Source organism: Coregonus lavaretus, assembly GCF_964263955.1.
Source record: "Coregonus lavaretus genome assembly, chromosome: 23".
NCBI lineage: Eukaryota > Metazoa > Chordata > Actinopteri > Salmoniformes > Salmonidae > Coregonus > Coregonus lavaretus.
Genome location: NC_140010.1, coordinates 3,130,374 through 3,144,493, shown reverse-complemented (window position 1 = coordinate 3,144,493; position 14,120 = coordinate 3,130,374). Strand labels below are relative to the sequence as shown.

The 14,120-nt window shown below is 41.3% G+C and overlaps 1 protein-coding gene across 1 annotated transcript in view; it reads left to right on the top strand.

Annotated features, from left to right (window-relative positions):
* Positions 1-341: 341 nt before the first annotated feature.
* vipr1a (vasoactive intestinal peptide receptor 1a) overlaps positions 342-14,120 on the top strand; it is a gene marked incomplete at its 3' end in the record, with an annotated part of 96,051 nt that continues 82,272 nt past the window's right edge. Inside the window, exon 1 of the mRNA XM_084139636.1 lies at positions 342-610. Coding sequence (XP_083995762.1) covers positions 557-610 — 54 coding nt within the window. The 5' untranslated portion in view covers positions 342-556. The remainder of the gene's footprint in view (positions 611-14,120) is intronic.

The window sequence follows — 14,120 nt, the reverse complement described above, 5'->3', positions numbered from 1 at the left end:
TAGTTCATTTGATTTCTTTATTCCAAGATTTGATTATGACAGCCTAATTGCACATGGCAACACAGTGTCATATCTGATTCAGCATAATTGTAGTCTTGTCAAATCACAATTGAGTTACAAACACTTTATGACGTTGGTAACTTTATATAATTTGAGTTGTTCTCACCTTTTTAAATATGTATTTTATGATGACTAGAGGACAGGGAAATTGTTGTCTTCCTCCAAGTGGAAGAACCCAGATTATCATTTATAAACGAGTGAAGTTCCGAGGCGCACCGACTGGGTGCAGTTCCCGTCTGACTTCGGTACCATTGCTCCTCAGTGGAGTGGTGGTGAAAGCATTTCAAAAGTGTGTCCACCGTGAGAGTTGAAAGATTTGATCACAGCGCATTACGCACGCTCATACTACCGACCCGAGTAGGCTACAATATCTTATCACAGAGTTTCTTTATTCAAAGTTATAGTGCATTTTTTTGTATTCATCAACGTGTATAGTTTTATTATCTTTCTTGGATATTAAAAAAGAAGACGAATCGTTTCTTTATTGACCAGCGTTATGGATGTTTCAAAAGGCTTCTTGGTTTTAACGCTAGTCTGCACGTTGGGACCTGTAAGTACTATTACTAAAGTTCATGTTTGCGCTCTGTATTCTACCTGCCCTATTTGTGACAACTTTTGGTGGTTTTCGTGAACGAACTGAAGCTTTTCTGAACATGAAAAATAAGCAAAATGATCCAATATTATGTGATTCATGAATGTTCCTCAATTGCAACATTTACTTCCGGTGAAGAACAATGCCAAGTAAAAATAGATTGACAATTTCAATTGAAAGTTATAGACTTTTCTTTTTTTTAGGATGCGTCACCTTTAGTGTAGGCTTTTAGTTTCTTGGTATTTTCAACATATTGCAGAAGCTGTGAGGAGGACATATTACAAATAAATAGAAACGTGCACTTTCGTGTGCAGGCTACAATATTTCTGGTTTAACGCCATTGATGTATTTGTATTTATTATGGATCCCCATTAGCTGTTGCCAAGGCAGCATCTACTCTTCCTGGGGTCCAGCAAAATTTAAGGCAGTTCATACAATTTTAAAAACTTTACATTTAAGTCATTTAGCAGACGCTCTTATCCAGAGCGACTTAACAGTTAGTGAGTGCATACATTTTTCATACATTACAATACATTCACAGATTTCACAACGCACTGTGTGCCCTCATGCCCCTACAACATATTTACAGTACACAATCCATGTATGTTATCGTGTGTGTGTATGCATATGTCTGTGCATAGGAACAACTTACTGTATGAACTCTTATACACAATATTTGGCCCAGTCTTTGGAACTGGTTTTCCTAGATATGGCTACTATATTGTGATCACTACATCCAATGGATTTGGATACTGCTTTCAAACAAATCTCTGCATCATTAGTAAAGATGTGATCCATACATGTTGATGATTTCATTCCTGTGCTGTTTGTAACTACCCTGGTAGGTTGACTGATAACCTGAACCAGGTTGCAGGCACTGGTTACAGTTTGAAGTTTTCTCTTGAGTGGGCAGCTTGATGAAAGCCAGTCAATATTTAAATCACCCAGATTTAACACACCTGAACAACACACTTAACAAGATACAGGATAGAGAGAGTTTTGTTGACGCTGAGAACAGAATGTATATGTTTTTAAATAACAATCTTAGAACATTCTTTGAACGTTACCAAGGTTTTCTTAATGTTCTGAGAACATGACTTTAAATAGAACCATGAAGACACCTACAGAAAACGTTATTTAGTCTGAATAGGCTATATAGGTGATTTATCCAGAGTGCCTTGATGTGCCTGGGGCATGTATTCGGAACACAGAGTCAACATCATCAATACACAAGAGACGTATGTACGTTCTAGACTGCTACTACTGAAAGACTGATGATTTTACACACGAATGTTGCGTGTGGCGCGCAGGGAGCGAGGTTAGGGTGGAGGGTGAGGTGGCGAGTTGCTTGCCTCGACCATCAACAACAACAACAAAAAATGCTGATTCAACCAGTGTGGGTCTGTGTAGACGTCAACTAGACACACAAATATATATATATATATATATATATATATATATATATATATATATATATATATCAATAATTGAAATTTGCTGATTTTTGTTGTCAAATCATTAATCAAAAAATGCATGATTGATTCATAGGGGTGGTAAATAAAACACAGCTTGCACATTTGGTTGCTTGGAAGTTGTGGGAATGTAGTTTTTTTTGTTTCCCATTTATGGGAATGAAGCCATACGTTTCCTGACCGGTAAAACTGAACGTTTTTAAACGTTCTGAGAACACAAGTGAAAATGTTGCCTGTTCTGGGAACTTATATATTTAGGTTGCAGGGAGGTTCTGAGAACGTTTTACTATGGTTCGCTGAATGTTTTCCTGGGAGGTTTTATTAACGTTCTGAGAACGGAAATTCTAGGTTATTTGAAGATAATTAAATAACATTCTGAGAACATGTATCAATAAGACTTTTAATAACACTGCTAGCTTTGTTTGGGTTAACTGTTTTGAACTCTAAGCACAGACAGGACCCATGGAAATTAATTTGCTAAGGGATTAATCATGCAAACACTCTTCTTTTTTATTGTGGCAATCAGTGAGATTCAAACCTATGATCTTCTGTTCCGTATCCATGGAATTAGTCCACTGCCCTACCAGGATGGAGCAAGCATGCCATGTTTTTTGAACTCATACAAAGCTGTTCATTTTAGTCTATTCAAACAGACCCCATTTCAAAGGAAACAAGCACTCATTAAGATCAGGTGTGGTTAATTAGTGGGTGTAGCCAACACACCTGAACATACTTAACAAGATACAGGATAGAGAGAGTTTTGTTGATGCTGAGAACAGAATGTATATGTTTTTAAAAATAACAATCTTAGAACATTCTTTGAACGTTACCAAGGTTTTCTTAATGTTCTGAGAACATGACTTTAAATAGAACCATGAAGACACCTACAGGAAAACGTTATTTAATCAGAATAGGCTATATAGATGATTTATCCAGAGTGCCTTGATGTGCCTGGGGCATGTATTCGGAACACAGAGTCAACATCATCAATACACAGAGGCTGACTGAGTGTCATAAGATTCTAACAACACTCAACCCTTGTTAACTTCCATTGGAAGATACTGTTGTATAAATGATGTAAATGTATAAGCCTACCTTCTGCAGTTTCTGGGAACTCATCTGTATTAGGGCCATATCATTTACAAGAGGCTGAGTTAACAATTTTCCCCACATCCTTTCCTAGTGTTGCACGGTATGCTGAAATGTCTGTATATTTTTGATAGTAGAACATGATAAACAGTTTGGTATTAGAATTTTGTTTTGCTTTCGGTACTTCTGTCAAATGTGTCTCGCGGATAAAACCTGCATATCAGCGCAGCCAACATCCCCCTTATCATCTGATCACCACCCTAGCACATTGCTTGTGATAATATGCAAACCATAATGCAAAATATGTTGATTTCAAAGCTGATTTCCATCAACACCGTGTTCACTCAGGTCTCTCTCTCATGTCTCTCCCAAAGATAAACTATTGCCTCAGTGACCTGACGGTGTGTGTGAATACTGGGCTCTGATTGGCCCCCCCTCTTGCCTCCTGAATGATGTCATTACTGGTTAAAGAGACAGCGCACACTTTTTATAAAATAAGCTACTTCAATGCAAATGTTGTTGATCAGTACAATAAAATAAATCCCAAATGTAAGAGAAACAGATTGTTTGTCATCTGTAGCCCCATGAAACCAGCCAAAAACAAGCTCAATAACTCAATGCATTCACACACTCCTATTGAATGTGCATTACATTTACATCATTTAGCAGACGCTCTTATCCAGAGCGACTTACAAATTGGTGCATTCAACTTAATTTTTTATGGGGGGTGGGGGAAGAAGGATTACTTTTATACTATTCCAGGTATTCCTTAGAGGTAGGTAGGCATTCACCTGTATTGTGAATAGACCTATGCTACGTCTTGATTTACCCTTGTTTTTCAATAGAAATCTACCATTCAAATACATTATTACCATTATGTTGTTATGTAGTTAGATTGGTAAAAACAAAGTCAGATTGTATGGATGTATAATTGATTCATCAATGCACACATGGCTGTCTCTGAAAAATAATGATGTAAAACAATTCTAATATAAAGATATTGAACTCAAAAGACACCCAATGATTGAACTGAGCTGAGTTTATCGGTTTGGATCAAGTGCCATTCTGTGACTTTGGCTAATAAGCCTACTTTTTTTTGCCGTGGTATCATTTTGGTATCGAGTCTCGTGATACTAAATTTGGTATCGGCATCGAAGTCCAAATTCTCTTGTCGTGACAACACTATCCTGTCCTAGTCTCATAGGCTACACAAGGACAGGTTCAACCATTGTTCAGTCGTGAGTGATCCAGTTCCGTGTTTGATTAGGGCCTACACTAAGAATGAAAAATCAAGGACATCGTTGGATGATGCTGTTGTTCTCTCTTGTTCGGTGGTCTTTCATGATGAAAGGTAAATCTGTTCTCTCTTGTTCGGTGGTCTTTCATGATGAAAGGTAAATCTGTTCTCTCTTGTTCGGTGGTCTTTCATCAAGAAAGAAAAATGAAAGACATGATGTAGTGTTAACTTGTTAGACCATTCTGATCATTTAAGGAAATGCGACTAATCTGTGGGAATTGAAAAGTAAGGTGTCTCAACAACAAAGGGAGACGGCAGAAGGTGCCGGACGACAGTCTTTCAGGTGAAGAAAGTTGTTTTAGTAACAGCATGGTGATAGTGGAAGGCAGTAGAATTGGATATGTACAGATGGATGGAAAAACTAGGATATCTAACGGTCTCTCAAAACACTGTTTACATCGAACAGCTACTTAACAAGAGAGGTGACATTAACCTTCTAAAATACAATCTCGATGTTACACTTATAATCAATAGAATAATATGCATAGCCTACATTCAACAGCATAGAAGAAGACAATTCATCATATCAAAATAATACAGAGCTCATACATTTATATTTTCAAAATAACAAACAGGGAGAAAGTAAACCCCTGCACCAAAATCGACGCCTCCAAACTGGGTATGAATGAGCACCGCCTCTCCTCTAGGACCTAGGTTGAAGAATATAAAACTGGAAAGAATTCGCTCTCAAATCAAATGTAGATGTTGGATTGACAAAATCTCTTGACATAAATTCATGCTATACCTCTTGCTGAATGGAGAAAAAGTTTTACCCGGATGTAACCTGGATGTACCTGGATGTAACCTGGATGGGGATGTTAGTCAGCTAGTATGTATTCCAATCCATTATCATTCATGATTATTATATTCTTCTTCAGATTTGGCACACATTGTGTGACCACTATTCCCTTCAAATCATCTTCCCTGTGTCTTAAATAGCACCCTTACTCCTTATATAGTGCACTACTTTTGACGAGGGCCCATAGGGAATAGGGTACCATTTGGGAATTATCCCTTGTGTGTGTGTGTGTATAGTCAGAATTGACTGTCCTTCATCTCTGTCTTAGAAACTGTAGCGAGGGAGAGGGAGGCTCTGTTGAAAATGTAATTCTGTGTGTTGGTCACTTTTTACATTTTCTGCCAAGAGTCCCTGAGATTGCTCCAGGCTTTTTATTGAACGCAGTCTATAGGCGTTCACACGCTATTGAACGCAGTCTAAATCTCTGAGACCAGGCTGATTATCCTTTTCAGCAAAGGAAAGTGGTCCGACCCGGGAGAGTGGATAGAAGGACCCCTGCCTCTAGGGGTAATGTGTAATCTGGAGTCTAGGAGCCTTTACTCCAGTGTTCTAGGACTTTTCCTTTCACCCCCCCCCCCCCCTCTGTAATTTCTCTTCTGAGAGTCCCTGACAGTTTTCCAAGCTGCACAGCGTGACTGTGGTACCTCGGTGATGTGTCCCAAATGGCACCCTATTCCCTATATAATGCACTACTTTTGTTCTGGTCTACAGTAAATGTATTAAAAACAACAACAAAAAACATTTTAAGTGAGAAGTAGGGATTGGTCTGAAGCAGAAAAATAAAGGAAATTCACATGAGCACCACAATGCCTACTCCACCCATGCTCTACCAAGGTTTTCCAGCACACAGCTTTGACCTACAACAGTAGCTATGTTGGTCTATTGTACTTCAAACTATGTGTAGGCAGGTTGCTCAGGATTCAAACCTTCTCAAACAGCATAATTCATACTCTTTTAGGAGGTGCTCCCACATTAATATGATTTGTACCGCATAGAAGGTAATGTATTGCGTTCTTCCCACCCCACACGAAGACATTACCCCATTCCACTACCCATTCAAGCTTTTTGTTTTTTTATTATCTGAAAGCAAGCTTTGTTTTTAGACTTACTCATCAGGCTTGATTGAGCTGTTTTTGTATTGTAGTAATGTGTTGCCTGCCTGTATTTCCTTTAAAATTTATTTTAACAATACATGTAATTTAAAAATAAATATATTTCCTAACATCTGTTTTGGTCAGTAGGTACCTAACATAACAACAGGAGGTGGTGTGTTCGACACAGCCACTCATATACATTATACAGTATATATGTCCCTCTGCACCATGGTTTTTACACCGGAAGGTGATTAGACAACCTTTTATACAACATTATAATACAACATAACATTATAATACAACATAACATTATAATACAGCATAACAGCAATACAAGTAAAGTAAAAGTACACAATAATGACAAATGGCAACAGAAATAATGTAGTAATTAGTATTTATTTAATATTAACAGATGATTTTCCAGAGGGAAGCGAAAAACCAGAAATCCATTTAAGCCAATATGGAGTAAACTGGAGAAAAAAAACTTCCCTGATCTCCTTTAACAAGACAATGGATAAAGCTCCTGGAAAATACACAAAAGAATCAACATGTATCCATTAACTATTTACACGAAAAATGAACTTTAAAGTCAACAGAAGAAAGTACTACATTACCTGTAAACAATATTGAGTTGTTACAAAAATATACAATTTACAATCAAAAGTACAAGTACATTTATCAGATATAGTACACTTTGTACGTACAATTTCAGGGATGGCCACAATTGCTCTTGAAAAGCTACATGGCTATTAGTGACGGGAGAAAAATCGATACAGTTACACATCGGGGTATTATCTTTGACGATATATCGTAACGTATTATTTTTGCGCTAGTTGGCCGTACCTGCGCCAAAACTACAGTATTTTTCCTCCATAGCTTGTTCTCCATCTTCTTTTTAAATAAATAGGGAGCCAATTTGTTTTCAGCACTTTAATTCCATGACTAATCAAACTTGTTTTGGTGAGCAGTATGTTTGGAACATCGAATCGCAATACATATAGAACCGTGAGAATCGCAATACATATCGTATCGTGAGGTCCCTGGCAATTCCCGGCCCTAAGGGTTATGCAGGCTTTTTTGTTCAAGACCAGTTCTAGCACACCTGATTCTACTAGTCAAGGTCTCGATGAACAGCTGAGGTCTCGATGAACAGCTGAGGTCTCGATGAACAGCTGAGGTCTCGATGAACAGCTGAGGTCTCGATGAACAGCTGAGGTCTCGATGAACAGCTGAGGTCTCGATGAACAGCTGAGTAGTAGAATCAGGTGTGGTAGCACTGGGCTTGAACAAAAAACAGCCTGCATAACCCTGTGGCTCGTCAATAGCAATTTTGGTAACTCCTGAAACAAACACTGTGACAAATCACAAACTGCTAAGAAACACAAAGTCATTAGACAAAAAAACACTTTTAAGAATACATATTTACAAATCTGACATTAGATAGGTGCTCTGAATCCTTTACCTACAAATGTTCTTAGTAATTCTGTACACAGCTGTCCAACTGCACTAAAAGAGCACACATTCCCACATTTATAAACGGCAGTATAAATATGAAAACAGATGGGAGTACTCACAGATTTGGAACAGAACATACGTAAGTGCTACTGATAGTGTGCGATGTACTGTGTTTTTATATGAATAATCGTAAAGTCGTTTGTCAACTCCACATGGACCAGCTTGACACATTTCTTTGCTTCTCAAATGACAGAAAGTGGCGCCTGAAAAAGGGGAAACGTTTACAACCCTGTGCAACTCATGGCGTGCATTTGGTACTGTAGGGATGACGTGCATCTGACGGATGTGGGCAACCACGTCTTCCTTGACAGTTTGAGAGGTGGTCTCTCCACAGTTCTCTCCTCTGTAGTAGCAAGACGCGCTAGTATTACATTTTAAACATTTTAGTCATTTAGCAGACCCTCTTATCCAGAGTGACTTACAGTTAGTGAGTGCATATATTTTTTTTCATACTGGCCCCCCATAGTACTAGTACATGTCACCCTCCCTGTCCCTTGCCACTCAACAATGCCAGACGAACCCAAAGGCTCTTTTAAGAGACATTTTTAAAAACATTTTAGTAATTTAGCATACGCTCTTATCCAGAGCGACTTACATTACATTTACGTCATTTAGCAGACGCTCTTATCCAGAGCGACTTACAGGAGCAATTAGGGTTAAGAGCCTTGCTCAAGGGCACATCGACAGATTTTTCACCTAGTCGGCTCGGGGATTAGAACCAGCGACCTTTCGGTTACTGGCACAACGCTCTTAACCACTAAGCTACCTGCCGCCCACTTACAGTTAGTGAGTGCATACATTTTTCATAACCCCTAATAAATGAAAATAAGCACAGTGCGTGCGTGCCGGTGTGTGTCGGGAAAGGGAGGGGGTGTCAAAAGCGAATGGTCCAAAATATCCCCTCTGGTAGGTAAACCGTTACACTGTGAACCCTGTTATAGATACAATTGAAGTCGGAAGTTTACATACACTTAAGTTGGAGTCATTAAAACTTGTTTTTTCAACCACTCCACAAATTTCTTGTCAACAAACTATAGTTTTGGCAAGTCGGTTGGGACATCTACTTTGTGCATGACACAAGTAATTTTTTCCAACAATTGTTTACAGACAGATTATTTCACTTATAAGTCACTGTATCACAATTCCAGTAGGTCAGAAGTTTCCATACACTAAGTTGACTGTGCCTTTAAACAGCTTGGAAAATTCCAGAAAATGATGTCATGGCTTTAGAAGCTTCTGATAGGCTAATTGACATCATTTGAGTCAATTGGAGGTGTACCTGTGGATGTATTTCAAGGCCTACCTTCAAACCCAGTGCCTCTTTGCTTGACATAATGGGAAAATCTAAAGAAATCAGCCAAGACCTCAGAAATAGAATTGTAGACCTCCACAAGCCTGGTTCATCCTTGGGAGCAATTTCCAAACGCCTGAAGGTACCACGTTCATCTGTACAAACAATAGTACGCAAGTATAAACACCATGGGACCACGCAGCCGTCATACCACTCAGGAAGGAGACGCGTTCTGTCTCCTAGAGATGAACGTACTTTGGTGCGAAAAGTGCAAATCAATCCCAGAACAACAGCAAAGGACCTTGTGAAGATGCTGGAGGAAACAGGTACAGACTACGGTTTGCAACTGCACATGGGGACAAAGATCGTACTTTTTGGAGAAATGTCCTCTGGTCTGATGAAACAAAAATATAACTGTTTGGCCATAATGACCATCGTTATGTTTGGAGGAAAAGGGGGACGCTTGCAAGCCAAAGAACACCATCCCAACCGTGAACCACAGGGGTGGCAGCATCATGCTGTGGGGGTGCTTTGCTGCAGGAGGGACTGGTGCACTTCACAAAATAGAAGGCATCATGAGGAAGGAAAATTATGTGGATATATTGAAGCAACATCTCAAGACATCAGTCAGGAAGTTAAAGCTTGGTCGCAAATGGGTCTTCCAAATGGACAATGACCCCAAGCATACTTCCAAAGTTGTGGCAAAATGGCTTAAGGACAACAAAGTCAAAGTATTGGAGTGGCCATCGCAAAGCCCTGACCTCAATCCTATAGAAAATGTGTGGGCAGAACTGAAAAAGCATGTGCGAGCAAGGAGGCCTACAAACCTAACTCAGTTACACCAAGTCTGTCAGGAGAAATGGGCCAAAATTCACCCAACCTATTGTGGGAAGCTTGTGGAAGGCTACCCGAAACGTTTGACCCAAGTTAAACAATTTAAAGGCAATGCTACCAAATACTAATTGAGTGTATGTAAACTTCTGACTCACTAGGAATGTGATGAAAGAAATAAAAGCTTAAATAAATCATTCTCTCTACTATTATTCTGACATTTCACATTCTTAAAATAAAGTGGTGATCCTAACTGACCTAAGACAGGGAATTTTAAAATTTTGGTCATTTAGCAGACGCTCTTATCCAGAGCGACTTACAGTTAGTGAGTGCATACATTTTCATACTGGCCCCCCGTGGGAAACGAACGCACAACCCTGGCGTTGCAAGCACCATGCTCTACCAACTGAGCTACAGGGGACTATAATTAAATGTCAGGAATTGTGAAAAACTGAGTTTAAATGTATTTGGCTAAGGTGTATGTAAACTTCCGACTTCAACTGTACATCAACTTGACACTCTTTAAATGGACAGTCTGGTGATGACAAAATATTTTTGTTAATTCACTCAGTACTGATTGAATGTTTATTTCTCTTGCTTGGTAAAAGAAAATGTCTAAAACAGAAAACGGTTTCATTTTATCACATTGCTTACCAAGTTAGCGTGCATGGGGTTTTCTTTTGACTGCGCACAGGTCGCGCAGGCACGCCATGATCATTATGATGTTGCTGTTGTTTTACCTGGATGCTTCGTGTGCAACCCGCACCCCTGCTACTTTTTACCTGTGGAGTAAGTAACCTGACACTGTGTTAATCAGTCAGAGCACATTTGGAGTATAGTGACAAGACAAAAAAAGGTAATTGACAGAGGAGGGAGCGTACTGAATTAATGCAAAAGGTAGGGGCTAGAATTTGTTTTGGATATTCTAACTGTGACGAATCTGTTCTGGTGTCTGCATGTATTATAAATGAGCAGTGTGGCAATTTTCCCAAAGTTCCCAGAATTTGGTGTATCTAACTGGTTATAATAGCAGCCAAGGACTTTCGCTAGCTTACAGTGCTGTGAAAAAGTATTTGCCCCCTTTCTGATTTTCTCTATTTTTGCATATTTTTGATACTGAATGTTATCAGATCTTCAACCAAAACCTAATATTAGATAAAGGGAACCTGCGTTTACAAATAACAACACATTTTTATTTTATTTTATTTATTGAATTAACTCCCAATTCCCCTGTGTGAAAAGGTAATTGCCCCCCTTACACTCAATAACTGGTTGTGCCACCTTTAGCTGCAATGACTGCAACCAAATGGTTCCTGTAGTTGTTGATCAGTCTCTCACATGGGTTTTCAAGCATGAAATGTTCGTTTCAAGTCCTGCCACATCAATCTCTCAATTGAGATTAGGTCTGGACTTTGACTAGGCCATTCCAAAACTTCAAATTTGTAGCTTTCTTTTTACCTCTCTCACGTGCACATTTCTGCCCAATAAAAATCAACGATGTGCTACCTTTTTGTAGCATTTCTGACAATCCTAACATCTTTTCAGCCGAGTCTGAGTTCTAAAACCGGGTGCAACTCAGTTGCAGCGCAACAGTAGCAGCTAGCTAGTAGAAGGCTAGCAGCTGTAGCTAGCTAGCTTACACCAGTTTGTTTGTGCTCTGATTATACGCAAGTGTCCAGGTCAGAAGTTTAAACAGATGACTTCAGCCATATGAAAAACCTTCCACAGGGAAAGATACCTAGCTAGCAAGCTACATTCGTTCTGCTTCTCATCCAACTGGTGTAAGCTAGCTACAGCTGTTAGCCTTCTACTAGCTAGCTGCTACTGTTGCGCTGACCCGGTTTTAGAACTCAGCTGAAAAGATGTTAAGATTGTCAGAAATGCTACAAAAAGGTAGCACATCGTTGGTTTTTATTGGGCAGAAATGTGCATGTGAGAACGGTAAGTTGTGAATTTATAAAAACTGTTGCACCTACAAACGTATTAATTCCAAATGGATCTAAGTCCATATGGATGCTGTAGCCTCGTTTTAATCCGAAATCTAGAATTTGAGCTAGGTTTGGGCAAAAAATGCTAACGACCCTGTCAAAGAAATTGTATAGTGGTTCTCGGTAACGGCCAGACGGATCATGACGAGAGGCGGGAATTGTGTTGTGTACCTCCAATCAAGTTGATTTCATCGACATTGGTGTCCTATTTGCTTAGATATGTGGCAGGGAGATGTTTAACATTGAGCTTCAACCAATGCATACTATTGGCGCGTCTATTGTGTAGTTCTGTCCTGTATTATGTTTCATGTCCTGTATTATGTTTCATGTCCTGTATTATGTTTCATGTCCTGTATTATGTTTCATGTCCTGTATTATGTTTCATGTCCTGTATTATGTTTCATGTCCTGTATTATGTTTTGTGTGGACCCCAGGAAGAGTAGCTTCTGCTTTAGAAGCAACTCATGGGGATTCTAATACAAATAATAAAATACTAAAATAAAGCGAATAATGTGTCATTTGGGAAGGACCCCAGGTCTACTGGACCCCAGGTCAACAGGACCCCAGGTGTACAGGACCCCAGGTGTACAGGACCCCAGGTGTACAGGACCCCAGGTGTACAGGGACCCCAGATCTACAGGGACCCCAGGTCAACAGGGACCCCAGGTCTACAGGACCCCAGGTCAACAGGACCCCAGGTCTACAGGACCCCATGTCAACAGGATCCCAGGTCAACAGGATCCCAGGTCTACAGGACCCCAGGTCAACAGATTCCCAGGTCAACAGGACCCCAGGTCAACAGGACCCCAGATCAACAGGACCCCAGGTCAACAGGACCCCAGGTCAACAGGACCCCAGGTCTACAGGACCCCATGTCAACAGGATCCCATGTCAACAGGACCCCAGGTCAACAGGACCCCAGGTCAACAGGATCCCAGGTCAACAGGACCCCAGGTCAACAGGACCCCAGGTCAACAGGACCCCAGGTCTACTGGGACCCCAGGTCAACAGGGCCCCAAGTCTACAGGGACCCCAGATCTACAGGGACCCCAGGTCAACAGGGACCCCAGGTCAACAGGGACCCCAGGTGTACAGGACCCCAGGTCAACAGGGACCCCAGGTCTACAGGGACCCCAGGTCAACAGGGACCCCAGGTCTACAGGGACCCCAGGTCTACAGGGACCCCAGGTCTACAGGGACCCCAGGTCAACAGGACCCCAGGTCTACAGGGCCCCAGGTGTACAAGGACCCCATATCTACAGGGACCCCAGATCTACAGGGACCCCAGATCTACAGGGACCCTAGGTCAACAGGGACCCCAGGTCTACAGGGACCCCAGGTCAACAGGACCCCAGGTCTACAGGGACCCCAGGTCAACAGGACCCCAGGTCAACAGGACCCCAGGTCTACAGGGCCCCATATCAACAGGACCCCAGGTCTACAGGGACCCCAGGTGTACAAGGACCCCATATCTACAGGGACCCCAGATCTACAGGGACCCCAGATCTACAGGGACCCCAGGTCAACAGGACCCCAGGTCTACAGGGACCCCAGGTCAACAGGACCCCAGGTCAACAGGGACCCTAGGTCAACAGGGACCCCAGGTCTACAGGGACATTTTTTACATTTACATTTTAGTCATTTAGCAGACGCTCTTAACCAGAGCGACTTACAGGAGCAATTAGGGTTAAGTGCCTTGCTCAAGGGCACATTAACGTCATTTAGCAGACGCTCTTAGCCAGAGCGACTCACAAATTGGTGCGTTCACCCTATAGCCAGTGGGATAACCACTTTACAATTTTGGGGGGGGGGGGGGTTAGAAGGAATACTTTATCCTATCCCAGGTATTCCTTAAAGAGGTGGGGTTTCAAATGTCTCCGGAAGGTGGTGAGTGACTCCGCTGTCCTGGCGTCGTGAGGGAGCTTGTTCCACCACTGGGGTGCCAGAGCAGCGAACAGTTTTGACTGGGCTGAGCGGGAGCTATGCTTCCGCAGAGGAAGGGGAGCCAGCAGGCCAGAGGTGGATGAACGCAATGTCCTCGTTTGGGTGTAGGGACTGATCAGAGCCTGAAGGTACAGAGGTGCCGTTCCCC